This window comes from Protopterus annectens, chromosome 10.part0 (genome assembly GCF_019279795.1).
Source record: "Protopterus annectens isolate FY-2018-M chromosome 10.part0, PAN1.0, whole genome shotgun sequence".
Lineage (NCBI taxonomy): Eukaryota > Metazoa > Chordata > Ceratodontiformes > Protopteridae > Protopterus > Protopterus annectens.
This window is the reverse complement of record NC_056744.1, coordinates 693,068,418-693,083,544: the sequence shown is the minus strand read 5'-3', so window position 1 is coordinate 693,083,544 and position 15,127 is coordinate 693,068,418. Positions and strand designations below refer to the sequence as shown.

The 15,127-nt window shown below is 42.0% G+C and overlaps 1 protein-coding gene across 2 annotated transcripts in view; it reads left to right on the top strand.

Moving 5' to 3' along the window:
* LOC122813283 overlaps window positions 1–15,127 on the top strand; it is a 350,783-nt gene that overhangs the window by 164,156 nt on the left and 171,500 nt on the right. The window contains exon 3 of one of the 2 annotated variants that reach the window (XM_044085527.1): window positions 3,571–3,645. The exons of the other annotated variant lie outside the window; for it this stretch is intronic. Coding sequence (XP_043941462.1) covers window positions 3,571–3,645 — 75 coding nt within the window. The remainder of the gene's footprint in view (window positions 1–3,570; window positions 3,646–15,127) is intronic. 2 annotated transcript variants of the gene reach the window in all.

Here is a 15,127-nt window from a genome sequence, read left to right as displayed (position 1 = left end):
CACATCTGCCATCAATTAAAGAGACTCTGATTAACCCCAAATAAAGTACAGCTGTTCTAGTAGGATTTTCCTGACATTTACTCATCTGCTACAGCAAAAGCCATGGTTCGCAGAGAGCTTGCAAAACATCAAAGGGATCTCATTGTTGAAAGGCATCAGTCAGGAGAAGGATACAAAAAATTTCCACAGCAGTGGATATACCATGGAACATATTGAAGACAGTCATCAAAAAGTGGAGAAAATATGGGGCAACAGGGATGTTGCAAAGAACTAGACATCCCTCCAGAATTGATGAAAAGACAAGATGAAAACTGATCAGGGAGGCTACCAAGAGACCTACAGCAACACTGAAGGAGCTGCAGGAATTTCTGGCAAGTACTGGTTGCGTACTACATGTGACAACAATCTCCCATATTCTTCATATGTCTGGGCTATGGAGTAGGGTTGCAAGACGGAAGCCTTTTCTTACACAGAAAAACACCCAGGCCCAGCTAAAATTTGCAAAACAATACATCAAGTCTCCCAAAAGCTTGTGGGAAAATGTGTTATGGTGTGATGAGACCAAAGTTGAACATTTTGGCCACAATTCCAAATGGTACGTTTAGTGCAAAAACAATACTTTGCATCACCAAAAGAATACCATCCTCACGGTGAAGTATGGTGATGACAATATCATGCTTTGGGGTTGCTTTTCTTCAGCTGGAACTGTGGCTTTAGTCAAGGTGGAGGAAATTATGAACAGTTCCAAATAGCAGTCACATTTGGCCCAAAACCTTCAGGCATCTTCTAGAAAGCTGAAGATGAAGAGGAATTTCACCTTTCAACACCACAATGACCCCAAGTATGCATCCACATCAATAAAATAATGGCTTCACCAGAAGAAAATTAAAGTTTTGGAATGGCCCAGCCAGAACCCAGGCCTAAATCCAATCGAAAATCTGTGGGGTGACTTGAAGAGTGCTGTGCACAAGAGATGCCCACGCAATCTGACAGATTTGGAGTGCTTTTGCAAGGAAGAGTGGGCAAATATTGCCAAGTCAAGATGTGCCATGCTGATAGACTCCTACCCAAGAAGACTGAATGCTATAATTAAATCAAAAGGTGCTTCAACAAAGTATTAGTTTAAGGGTCTGCACACTTATGCAACCAGCTTATTGTACGTTTTTATATTTTTTCTCTAACATATTTGTTTGTTTTTCCAATTGGATTGTACAGATTTTAGGTCACATTAAAGGTGTGAACAATTTTGAAATTCTTTATTGTGGTCACGTTATTATATCACAAAAAACTGGCATTTTAACAGGGCTGTGCACACTTTTTATATCCACTGTAAGTAATAAGGGTATATGTGACACAACTACCATGTTGAGGGATGCAGGGATGGTGAAGCCCCCGTGCAAAATTGCTTAAAAGCTGTAACAGTTAATTCTCCAGTTTCCATTTGTTCTGATTAAAATGCAGTTTGTTTTTCAAAATTTTATGACAGTAGAGTATTGCACTTTTGGTAGAGATCCAGTTATCTGTGTTCCCAATGACACCCTTGACTCTGAAACTCTTAGTGTAGGTGAGAGCTCAAAAGATAACTTGTTCTTCATTCATTGCATCTTTTTGGCTGAAGTAGCCCTAGTTTCCTATACTGCATGACAATACCTTTCAGACTCCCTGTTGTCTTCCTCTATTTATATGATTTGTAGCCCATTAAATAGGGCTGTTGAATCACTATTTCATTTCTTCAAACTCATAGATGCTGCTGTTGCGTTATCAATGCATTCTGCTGTCTGTTGTACTAGAATAGATCTTCTGCTCAGTATTCCAGAAGCCATCCACTCAGAACACTCGGAAGACATACAATGTTGTTGTTTGTCTTTCGGCTTTTCCTGGTTTGGGGTCGCCACAGCGGAACTCCGGTCCGCTAATGATTGGCAGTTGGTTTTTATGGAGTCGAGTTGCCAGCCCGATACCCAGCCTTCAACGAAGGCACTCCCATTCAACACATGTCTTTCTTACGCCCACTCGACCGCGGGGAGGACATGCAGACCCCACACAGAAGGCACTCCCAACCCAAGCAGAGAATCGAACGGGAAAACCTCTTACTGTGAGGCAACAGCGCTACCACTGCAGACGTGCAATGAGAAGTGGAAATGCTTTTTTGCTTGGACGTCCTAACAGCAACCTTTGGATCTTCTGACTTCCCAGCATTAGTATTGGAATACTAATCAGATCTTTAGATTCAGGACTGCCACACCACTGTTAAGGTCCTTTTTGCAGCCTATCTAATTTCCATATTAATTAGAATGACAGCTGAGACAAATAGATTACAGATGACTAAATGTATCGTCATACTTTATCAGCTGGACAAACTCATAACTTTTGTAGTCTCAAGTAATTTTAACCAAAAATTAATAATATACACCATACATCTCAACTTTCCAGATGTTTGCAAAATGTCCATATTTTTGCCTCCTATTTTTATTCTGTTCCTCATAAAATCTGTGGTTTTCTGGATTTTTGTAGCAAATCAGTGAGGACTGAATTCAGTAAATAATGACAAGCATGTGAATTTCAGACTGCATATCCTTCAAAAAATGCATGGTAATATAAAATATTTTATATTAGTGATTTTCTAAGTTTATAAGAGCAATATTTAAATATGTTCCTATTTTTAGGACTTTGTCCCCCCATTATTTTTGGCTTTGTCCAGATTTATTTGGCTAATAGATTGAGAGCTATGCATAGTATATTTGAGTGCTGTGTTTTATGATTGTTAATCTGTACAGTAGCTGCTAGAAGGCATTTGCACTGTTTTGTAGAGCACATGCACATATATATATATATATATATATATATATATATATATATATATATATATATAGATGTATATAGATGTATATACATTTGCTGGTAGTTTGCAGCGTACAGAATGTCTCTTTCTTCTTGCTGCATACTATCATTGGGCATTTCACTTGATCTCTTAATCTGATTCTGGGTTTTAGAGGAAATTGTTGCAGTTGTTTCCAGCTGTATTAAAACTTGAATTAAATTAGCTTGTGTAGCAAGATGTGTCTTAGAACTTGCAGTCAAAATTGCATGACCATCTGATGTCATCGAGTTGCTCATAAGATCTCTTCTTTTCATACAACTTCAGCCAGGTACCTTCCTGCCTCTTGCTGTCAAACTCCGTAATAAAACCAACTTCTACAACCACTGTAACCAATTTGGGTGAACACATTCAGCAAAATCAGTACCTGCTATAAGATTATAACTTACCCTGAGGTTTTGCAAAGTTGGAGTTAGCTATATTAATTAATGGATGTGGGGTACCTTTCCTTTATGTAAAATGCTTTCAGTGATAGCTAGCTGGATGAGGTTTATCTAATCTTGTTTCACAGAAGCAACTCTGGTAAACCAATAACCTTTTTCAGACATGAGAACTTTTATTATGAAGAACTGAACACATAAATTGTTGTCTTTCCCTTTCCCTATTTGTGTGAACTGGCTGAATTTCAGCAATGGATTTATTTTCAGTTTTTTACTAAAGTAAGATTGCCTTGCCCTTTTTCTTATTTTTAGTCAGCACTGAACTCTGCTGCTGAGATTAAGAAATGGATTCCTAATATCAAAAATGAAATTGAGTACTACTTGGAGGTGAGTACTCTAAATATTCATATATATTTATATTCATATATCTTTCTGTGAAGCATATTAAAAGAATGCATAAACCATGTTGTTGCACTTTTATGAATGTATTTTCAACTTGTTTGCTTATTTTTGGCATAAGTAGATGTATCTATTGTCATCCAATCAGATCGACCTCGGCTTTCTACCAGAGCTTTGGATCCAAGACTGACTCCTCCCCTTCCCACAAGTCTGTCCTTCTGTCTGATTCAACTCAAATTCTGTTTGTCGCCTGTTCATCCAGTCATGTTTTCAAGAGCTCTTCTTGCGATCACGATAAGTGAAAGCCATTTTTTTCAGTCTCGTTCTACCTCCCTTTAGCTTTTTGTATTTAGGATAGTGGTGGTGCTGAGGTAGCATTGTCGCCTCACAGTAAGATGCTGTCCGGTTCGATTTGCAGCTAGAGCATGTTCTGCGTGGAGACATGCATGAATGGGCGTACCTTCGTTGAAGGTTGTGCGTCAGGGCTGGTAACTTGGCACGTAAAAATCAACTACCAATCATTAGCGGACCGGAGTTCCGTTGTGGCGACCCCTAACCGGGAAAAGCCGAAAGACACAAACAAACTTTGTATTTTAGGATTAGGATAGTGTTTAAGTAGTTTTTTAAGGCATGAGTCTTTCTGAGTGCTGTTTGCTTGCAGCACTTTCTAGTGGTGATAGTTTTGCCTTTTAGTGTGCCTTTTAGTATTAGCGCATTCACTACTGCTTCTATAAATATTGTCATAAATATATATATATATATATATATATATATATGTGTGTGTGTGTGTGTATGTACACACACACACACACACACACACACACACACACACACACACACACACACACACACACACATATTTACAGATGTGTGCACACATACACATACACACACACACACACATATATATATATATATATATATATATATATATATATATATATATTTACAGATGTGTGCACACACACACAAGCACACACACACAATTAGGATTGGAATTGTATTTACATAGTGATAGTATTTTTGTATACATTGTTTTTCTAATGTCTGAAAGAACCTCAGGCATTAAGAAGTGTTCCTCCTCAAGATTCCCCACTCCCCTTGTGTTTATTGCTTGGATGCTTCTCGTCTTCAAGCTAGCTGCACTATTTGTGCTGCCTTCAGATTCATAACCATTCAAGACAAGAGAGAGCCTATATATTAAGGGTTTGCTTCCTCCACAGACAGGGTATTCCGCTGTGTCATCTGAAGTAGGATAGTCATCGATTTCTCCCAGCACTGAAAAGAGAAAGAAAGTGACAGAACAAAAGAAAAACACTAAGCAAGTAAGCAATGTTGGTTGGAAAAAAGGGGCTGATGAGAAGAGGTTATAAGAGAAGAGAGCAGAGAAGTCCAGGAAAAGGTCTCTGGATCTGACCGGTCTGTTAAGTCTGATGCGTAAGGTTTTGAGGCAGTCTGATCCATTGGTCACCCAGGTTTAGACTCCCTCCCCTAGAAGCTACATTTTCCCTAGGTCTGTTGAGTTCTCCATTACATTATTTGATCCTGCAGCACAAGCTACCCTTGAGACCTGTGTCTGTAGCTTTATTGTCTAGGTCTGCACGATCGACCAGAAGTCTCTCAACTGGATGATGAGAAAATTCTTGAACACAGATCAAGATGGGGGTCCTTCTGGCACCATCCTCCAGAGGAGGGCTGGAAACAAGCCCATCAACCGTGTTGCACTTCACTCTGATACTGGCTCCCTACTTAGATCCAGTTCCCACAGGTCTGGTGCACCTCTGTCAGATCAGATGGCACTAGAGTCTTCATCACTTACTCTCTCGACTATGGTTCTATCTCATCGAGATGAGTCCTGGAGCTGATCTCCGTTGGAGATGGAAGACTGCCTGGGTCAGCTGACAGAGGAAGTTTTTCCTTGGCTGCAATGGCAGAGCTGGCTTTGGAGCTTGTGGAAAGGGCCTTGGCTAATCCAGGAAGGCAGGTGCATGCACTGAGATCCAATGTGGCAGCCAGTGGATCCTGTGCCTCATTCTTCTCAATTGAGTCAACAGGGGGAGTCAAAACACATAGGCATCAAGACAGCTGTACATTCACGTGCCCCTTCTTATTCCTGTGTGTCTCCATCAGAGCCCAAGAGACATGTTCTGTGAAAAGAGATGTGCAAATAGAAGTACATGGATTCTTCACTTGTGTCAGTCACTGAGGACATGGATTTGGATGGAGAGGGATCCCCCAGCCCCAAGACATCACATTTGGGGACATCCTAGAATTGATGAAGCAGAAGGAGTGATGGTCCACTGAAACTCCTTCATATGAGTCTGTGTTCCTTGAAGCCTTTGAATATGGCTCATTTGCATCCTGTGTGGTTCCTCTATCCTGATGCTTTGATAGACCTCATAGCACAGAGGGCTTGGAAGAATCCTGTTGTTACATAGCCAATTCCTAAGATGACATATAGAATCCTTGTAGCTCCAAAAGACAAGAAACACTGATCTAAGGGCTCTCCGGTAGATGCCATGGTGGTAGCAACAGCTGCAAAGAAAGAACTATCTGAAGAATCTGTCCATCCTCCTAACAGAGAGCCCAGGACATTGGACAGACTATGGAAATGGATTTGTGCTTCAGTGACTTTGCACTTCAGGCACTGTATTGTCTTGCTAATTTAACTCGTTTTCAGAGGGACTTGATCGAGTTGTTATGCAAGTCTCTTTTAGTTAACTTACTATTGGACAGCCAAAAATCAGTGATCCAAATTTCTGCTCTTCAGTCTACTTCCACTTCCGCGGTGGTGGTGCTGCGGTAGCGTTTTCACCTCACAGTAAGACGCTGTCCGGTTCAACTCTCAGCTAGAGCATCTTCTGCGTGGAGACATGCGTGAATAGGCGTACCTTCGTTGAAGGTTGTGCGTCAGGGCTGGCAACTCGGTACGTAAAAATCAACTGCCAATCATTAGCGGGCCAGAGTTCCGCTGTGGTGACCCCTAACCGGAAAAAGCCGAAAGACACAACAACAAGTCTACTTCCACTGTTGCCATGTGATTACTTTAAATGCAGCAGATGCCACATCAAGAGCAGCTGGTACAGGCACTGTGTCACATACCTGGTTGTGGCTTTGCAGCTTTGCAGAAAGCTTCAAGGCTTCCTTTATTAATGCCCCTTTCAATGGCTCCATGCTGTTTCGACCTAAGGTAAGAGATGCTTACCAGGAGCTGTACTTTTCCGTTATCGGGGCAACAGTTGAAATGCGGTTAGACAGCTGGGAATGTAGTGTCTTTTCATGTATTTCTCTGATGAAATGACTAGGTATTTGTAAAATACAAAAGGTATTTCTCTTTTGGATACATACTATACATGTACTTTTAATTAATTACTATTATTATTTTAAGTAAAAGGGGTTGAGATTAACATCGGAAATGCATAGCAACACACTGTATTCAGAGGTCCTCAACCACAGTGACGTTGTTTGGCTGTCAAAATAATACTTACAAAAAAAGGAAAGAAATTCTTGATGATGTGAAGCCTTTTCTCCATACATACAAAATAGAAATGTAGAAATACACATGGGGGTGCACATGCACTCTTTGAGCCGTAAACACAGCTGAAAGGATGCGATAGTCATCCTAGAAACAGCTGTTCGGTAGTACGCGGTTTTGTTTTTCCAAGCGTCATCTACTGCTTTGAGAAGGATTCCTTGACAAGGGGAACAACCTTTGTATTTATAAATTCATGTATGTATTATTTCACAAACTTAGTAAACATTTCATGTGAAGCCTAAACCCAATCCCAAGTGTTGTGTCTTGCAAGAACTTCGGAACAAAAAGAAAAAATAAATAAATAAAACGCATACTTAGCCATCTTCACGTCATATGAACAACTTAGCACTAGCCCCCTAGAGGACAGAAATCAGTTTAAATAAAGAAACCATCAACGTTGTCACAGTGTTAAGTGGCATTCATTCAACAACATTGTGGTTTTCTAGTGTCAAGACGTGTAGACGTGTGTGAAAACAATCGTTAATCATGAAAACATTCTGTGTGAAGAGATCTGTTTATGTATTTCTCTCTGAGTGACTAACAGTTTCAGCATGACCGTTGAGCTGCAATCTACTTCTTTCACATTTTTTTTAACCAGATGTCAATAAAGTGAAATACAGGTAATTTCTTTCTTGTAAAATTCATTCTTTAAATAGATTGCTAGAATATCCGGACAATACATATGTAAAGAAGCAGATTACATTTGAAGGATCGTGTTGACACTGTTGCCCCGATAACGGAAAAGTACCCCAGGAGCAAACAAGACTGTAAGACCCTGACTTCTGTATGAATCCATTTCTCCACTCCACAAAGATCCTATTCCAGGAATCAAAGGGGGAGGTAAGAAAAATGTGGTTCAGAAAATCACAAGGTTTTCACCTTGGCACTCTTGAAGATAAACCTCCCTGAGGTAGGGGAGGAGGCAGTTCAAGTGGACATCACCCAAGAGATAGAAGTTGACTGCAGAACCAGGATTTCCATGTTCCTTTCACTAAGAAATTCTGCCAGCATCCCTGAAGGTTTACTCAACCGCTGCACCCTAGAGGCAGTCAGGGAATGCTTAACCTTACATCCACAAGGCTGGCAAATCATAACTTCTGATTTGTGAGTGTTGAGGATAATTACCAGAGGTTATTCCATACCATTTTTGTATCCCCCAAAGAAAAGACTAAAGATTCCTGATATTCCATTCAAATGGTTGGACTCAGCAGCAACAGAAGTGTCACAATTGCTTGACAAAAAAGTCATCCTGCAGGTCCCTATAGACCAGTTGGAATGTGGAGTCTATTCCCGGTTCATTTTAGTTCCAAAGAAGGCAGGGGACGTTGTGCAAATATTGGACATCAGCCACCTCAACCAATTTGTCAAATAGATGAAATTCCAGGTGGTCATGGTGCAGTCCATACTGCCTATCATGAGGAGGGATGATGGGATCTAATCTGTAGATCTCCAGGATGCCTACTATCACATCAAGATGTGAAGGCAATCCTTGACATCCCTCCATTTCTGGCTGGAAGCCAGTCATTACCAATTCAGAGCACTGCCATTCCATCTCATCACAGCCCCGGGGTGTTAAACAAGATTATGGAGTGGTGGCAGCTAGTCTATGATTGCAAGGGATCTAACTTTTCCTATAGCTAGATGATTGGCTCCTAACTGCTACCTCCATGGAGCTACTGTTCCAGCAACAAGCCTTTCTGCTCAGTCTTGCAGACCAGTTAAGAGTACCAGTGAATCATATGAAGAGCAAATTACCCCCACACAACACATAGAGTGGGTATTAGATAAAGTTCAACAAATTGCCAAACTTGCAACTGCAAGAGTCCGGTCATTAAGACTAGTAGCTTTTCAAGTAGTTCAGCATCCCCACCCAGAAGCAAGACTGATTCTTAGTTTGTAGGTTTGATGACTTCTGCCATAACATTATTACCATTAGCAAGATACCACATAACATTGCTTCAGTGGACACACACTGTCCATTGGTCACAGGGCGTTCACCCTCTACATACCAGAATCTGTCTCACTCAAATATGCAGAAACCATATAAGATGGTGGATAACTTCTACATCAGTGCTAGAAGAGGCCTTTATGCCCACCTGCTTCCCAGGCCACAGTAACTATGGACGCTTCTCTTCTGGTGTGTTGGGGGTATTTCAAAGGGGTGACTTTTCAAGGGTCTTGTTCACCTGTGGATGTCAAACTTTACATTATTGTCTTGGAGATGAGAGCAGTCCTCCTAGTTTTGCAGGCATTTCAAGACTTTGTACCAACGGGTGAGGTTTCCATTCAGACAGACAATATGTCAGTGGTGTGGTATATCAACAAACAAGTGGAATATGTTCATATCCTCTTTGCCAGGAGGCCATGCTAGTCAGGCAGTGGGCAATGTCTTCCTTTCATTTTTTAGTAGCAACGCTCATTCCTGGGACATCAAGTATACAAGTAGACAGACTGAGCAGGTGTATCCTTTTACCTCACGAGTGGTCTCCCAAACAGACAGTGGCAACAGAGATCTTCAGCCTCTGGGGCCAACCTTGCTTTGCTGTGACCTCTTTGCCTCCCACCTAAATAACAAATGCAGCAGTTACTTTGCCCTCATCCTTGCTCAGGGACAGTCACCGAGAGATTCTGTAGTACAGATTTGGCCCCCAGGTCTCCTCTATGCCTTTCCACAATACCTCTCCTGATAAAAGTATTGCAGAAAGCCCAAGGTGATCCTCATTGCCCCATTTTGGCCCCGGCAGGTATGGTTTCCCCTTCCTGTGGTCTCAGTTACTGCGCCCACCCTGGGTGCTAGATCCCATTCCAAATCTACTGAGTCACCTGTGTATCATGCGTTTACTGGATCTTCAGACCTTAAAATTAACCATGTTTTTTCTCCAATTTTAATGATAGCCAGTCCATATAATACCTTCTCGGAAAGAATCGACAAAAAAGAATTACAAGAATAAATGGAAGAGATTTTCTATTTGGGTGTCTTCAAAAGGATTAGATCCTTTTTCACTTCCTTTTCTAGCAATACTGGAATTTCTTTCAAAACTTATTTGGAGGGTTCCAGTTATTCTACTATAAAAGTTCAGATGACTGCCATTTCAAATTTTCACATAGGATATAATGACTCTTCTATTGCTTCTCTTAGGATTTCTAAAGACTTCCTCAAAGGAGCATTTTTGTTCAGAGCCCCCATTAGAGATCCATTCCCTCCATGGGATATCACATTGTTACTACAGTCATTGACTGAAAAACCTTTCGAGCCTGCGGCCTCAGCCAACTTGAAATTTCTCTCTTGGAAGACCTCCTTTCTGCTTGTCATTATGTCTGCTAGACCATTTTCAGACTTACAAGTGCTCTCACACAAGCCACCCTTTCTCATCTTCCACAAAGATAGTGTCAGTGAAAACGAACCCCTCCTTTCTCCCAAAACTATCAGCTAAAGCAAATTTGAATCAATACATTGACTTCCCTGATTTTTTTTACAAACTACTCAACCAAATGTGAGCACATTCTTCATACGATAGATGTTCACAGCAGCTCAAATTTTACTTAACACCGTACCAAAGATATTAAAAAGTTATTTGTCTCCTTTTCCAAAAAAAAAAAAAAAAAAAAAAAGGACAACCTGTATCTAAAGTCACACTTTCTGTCTGCCAGACTATATTTGCTTGGACAAACCCTGTCTGTTTGGTTTACCTGACCTTTCTGTAAGCATGGAACACTTTTAGATTATTATTCCATTCCACACTGCTTGGCCTATGTAATTAGAATAGTCAGCAAACTTGATCTGAGGTAAATCAGGCAGAAGGAGGGAATTGTGGGTGGGGGAGCAGTCAAGAGTCTTAGATCCAAAGTTCTAGTAGAAGGTGATTGGATCTGACAACCCAAACGTTAAACTGAATGAAAATGGGACAATGGAGATCTAACATTACGGTACATGTATAACTGTTGATGTTCATCGTGTTTCACTGTTGCAGTCATGACTGTAGGGTTCTCCCCTGCCGGCAGGCAGCCCCCGGTAGGCCAGAATCCCAAAGTCTGGGTCCGGCGTCGGCTGTTCAACCATGCTCCCTGACGTCAGAGTGCCAGGAGTACAAAGCCGACAGCCGATGCCATCTTCTCCAGTCTTTCTTGCCGTGCGGTGATAGCAGTTCGCAAGTGCCGGTCGGCTGACTCCTGACAATTTTTTCTGATAAACTTCAGTCCAAAGACTTTCTTCTCCACTCAAAGCTAAGTACCCCGTTGGGGAAACTTTTTTCTTGCTCCACTCCGATGTCAGAAAAAGTTAATAATTGTATTTCATGTGGGAAGCAAATACCTCATAAGGCTTTTCATTCTTACTGTATTCCTTGCTTAGGCCCTGACCACGACGTAGCTAGTTGTCAATTTTGTGCTAGATTCAATCAACGTACAATTAAACGCAGGTACGATTTTGCTTTTCATTACTTCGGTAGGCGCTTTAACTACAAAATATCATCGGATACGGTTCCGGCTACCGGAGTTCACAAACGTCGCAAGGATAAAGACAGGCATCCGAGGTCCAAATCTGATGATAGCACACAAGCGGAGCCAGCTAGAGGTTCGGCCGTCGTCAGTGAGGCGCTTTTGCAGCCCCTGTCGTCGGCCATTTCAGAACCGATGGCCGAAACGGACTCTCATGAGGAGCCAGCCAGGCCTTTAAATATTTCAATTGCAGGACCTTCGGACAATGCTCCTTCGGATGGGTCCGGAGCCGCTGTGCAGGTACCGGCTTCCGAAGGGGTTTTCAGGCCTACTCAGCTTCTTATAAAGGCAAAGCCAAAGACAAAGGCAAAGACTCCTTCAAAAACAAAAACTGCAACACAGGCCTCTTCTGAACCGGCTCCCAAGTCACAGAAACAGTTACTCAAGATGGCGGAGGATTTACTTACTATGATTAGGGGTTTACAGCCCCCTCCAGATAAAAGGCCAAAGCAGGATGTTTATTATGATTCCTCTGATCAGGCTTCTGTTTCTTCAGTTTCTTCTTCTGATCAGGAATATTCTTTCCCTCCTTATGAGGATTCTGATGCTGAGGAATCCATTCCTTCAGCCTCTCCCCCTGAGGATTTCTCTTTTGGGGAAACTTTGCATGAAGTGAGGGAACATTTCCACCGGGAAGGACAAGAGTATTCAGAATCTAAGAAAAGGCTAAAGGATTTTCTTCTTCTTCCCCAACATAGACCCCTGGCTATTCCTCCTGTTTTGGATATTGTGGATGATGCCTTTTCGGAGGCTAACTTAACCCCTGACTCTTTTCCTCCTGCTCCTGTTAAGCCTGATAGATATTACAGGGTTCCTGATTCCCACCAGTTTTTATACAAGAACCCTTCTGCTGACCCTGAAACCATTTCCCAGGGTCCTAAGGGAGTTAAGGCCGCTTCTGCCAAAAACCCCATTCCCACTGAAAAGGATTCTAGATTTTTAGAAAGATGGGGCAAAAAAGTGTACACTTCTGCTACTTTGTCCATTATGGTTTTATACTGTCAGTTTCATATGCTGAAATACCAGCAATTTCTCTTGTCTGTTTTAAAACAAAAGCTTACTTCCATTTCTGCCTGTGCAGATGATAAGGAATTACATGACTTATTGCATGCCACTGCACAAGTTGGAAAGCATGGTTTACACTGTGGATTTGATGCCTTGGAGGCTTCTTGTAGGGCTGCTGCCTCTGGTACAGTCATTAGAAGTCATGCATGGCTTAAGGAACAAAATTTGCCAGAACAAGTAAAAGCTAAATTATTGGATGCTCCTGTTCAGCATAATGTTTTGTTTGGATCAAAAGCTGAAGAGGTGATTAAAAAGATGGAGGATAAGGTGAAATCCATGCAAACAGTTAAAGATTTCTTACAAGTACAGCCACCAAGATTTAGCAGGAATTGGCCTTCTAAAAATTGGTCCTTTCCCACTTCAGACAGGCCTCAGAGGGGTAGATATAGACGCTCCAGAGGAAGGCCTCAAACACAAGCCTCTTCTAGACCAAGACAGTGGACTGCTTCCACCCCTAGGGGAGGAGAGGATAGGTCACAAACTCATAGGAAACAAACTCAATGACTCCCTCTGTTGGGCTGCAGGAACTTCTTGTCTGGAAGCCCCCCTCGGAGGAAAACTCTCTCTTTTTTTATCAAAATTGGATTCATATAACCCAAGACAAGTGGGTTCTGGATGTGGTTTTAAGAGGTTACAAATTCCATTTTCATACCCTGCCAAGACCAAGCGGATGGTCAGACCTTCCAAAACATCAACGGACAGAGGCCTTAAACCAGGTGGAAGCACTTTTGGCTATGAAAGTCATAGAACTGGTTCCACTTTCAGAGATGGGACAAGGTTTTTACTCAAGGTTCTTTCTAGTTCCCAGGAAGCAAAACTCATGGAGACCCATTCTGGATCTGTCAGTCTTGAACACCTTTCTAGAAATTCCAAAATTCAAGATGCTTACTCTACAGCAACTACTTCCAATGCTATCCAAAGATGTGTGGATGGTAACTTTGGATTTAAAGGAGGCATATTTACACATTCCCATCAGGCAGGAATGCAGAAAATACCTCAGGTTCAAGGCCGGATCGAGGCACTTTCAATTCTCTGCGCTGCCCTTTGGATTGTCTACTGCCCCCAGGGTCTTCACCAGATGCCTGGCTCCAGTAGTAGCTTACTGCAGACTGAAGGGGATTCAAATTTACCCTTATCTGGACGACTGTCTAATTCAGGCAGACAGCAAGGATGTCTTACTCCAGCATCTAGAGTTTGTACAAAACCTCCTCAAGTTCCTGTTTTTTTCTGTAAACATAAAAAATTCAAATTTGACACCCTCACAGCAGATAACTTTTCTGGGTGCTCTTCTAAACACCACAACCCAGATGGCATTTCTGACATCCGAAAAACAATTACAGCTGGCTTCAACTTTCAAAACCTTGGCAACTTTAACTCAACTATCTGCAAGGAAATTCCTGCAGGCTCTGGGTTACATGGCTTCCTGCATCCTTCTCGTACCATATGCAAGACTACACATGAGGAAAATTCAGTGGTACCTAAAAAGTGTATGGTCTCAGCATTGCCACCGTTTAGACATACTGATCTCCGTCCTGCCTTGCCTTCAAAAGGAATTCCTTTGGTGGTCCAGGGCGTGTACTCTAAACAAAGGGAAACCCTTCTGTCTGCCTCCTGCCACTCAGACTCTAACCACGGACGCGTCGGATTATGCTTGGGGAGCCCATTTTCGGGGCAACTGTCTGCAGGGCCTTTGGACATAGGATCAGAAGCACCTGCATATCAATTTAAAGGAAATGTTAGCCGTTCAAAAAGCACTAATGGCCTTCAGGAATCTTCTACAACCAGGACAACTACTAATACGGACAGACAACACCACAGTTATGTGGTACATAAACAAGCAGGGGGGATCTCATTCCTACCCCCTTTGCAGAATAGCCATGGATCTATGGAACACAGCTCTAGCTTGCAATCTGGACCTTCAAGCTCAGTTTCTCCCAGGGAAGCAAAACTTCCTGGCAGACAGTCTGAGCAGAAACCTTTTGGATCCACACGAGTGGATGCTAGACACCAAAATATTCAGGATGATAACAGCAGTCTGGGGATGTCCTCATATAGACCTCTTTGCGTCCCATCCCAATCATCAACTACAGAATTTTTGCACCAGGACTTTCCACAAAGAAGCTTGGAAAGTGGATGCCCTATCATTCAGTTGGAGAAACCTCTCGGGATATGCCTTTCCGCCTCTTCCTCTTCTTCCACGGGTATTATTAAAGATAAAACAGGACAAGCCCAAGATGATAATCTTGCTGGCCCCAAATTGGCCAAGACAGTTTTGGTACCCAACTCTAAAAAACCTATGTCTGGAGCCCCCTTGGATTTTACCTCAGTCTCTGAACCTTCTGTCCCAACATCAGGGTCAGGTTCTACACTTCC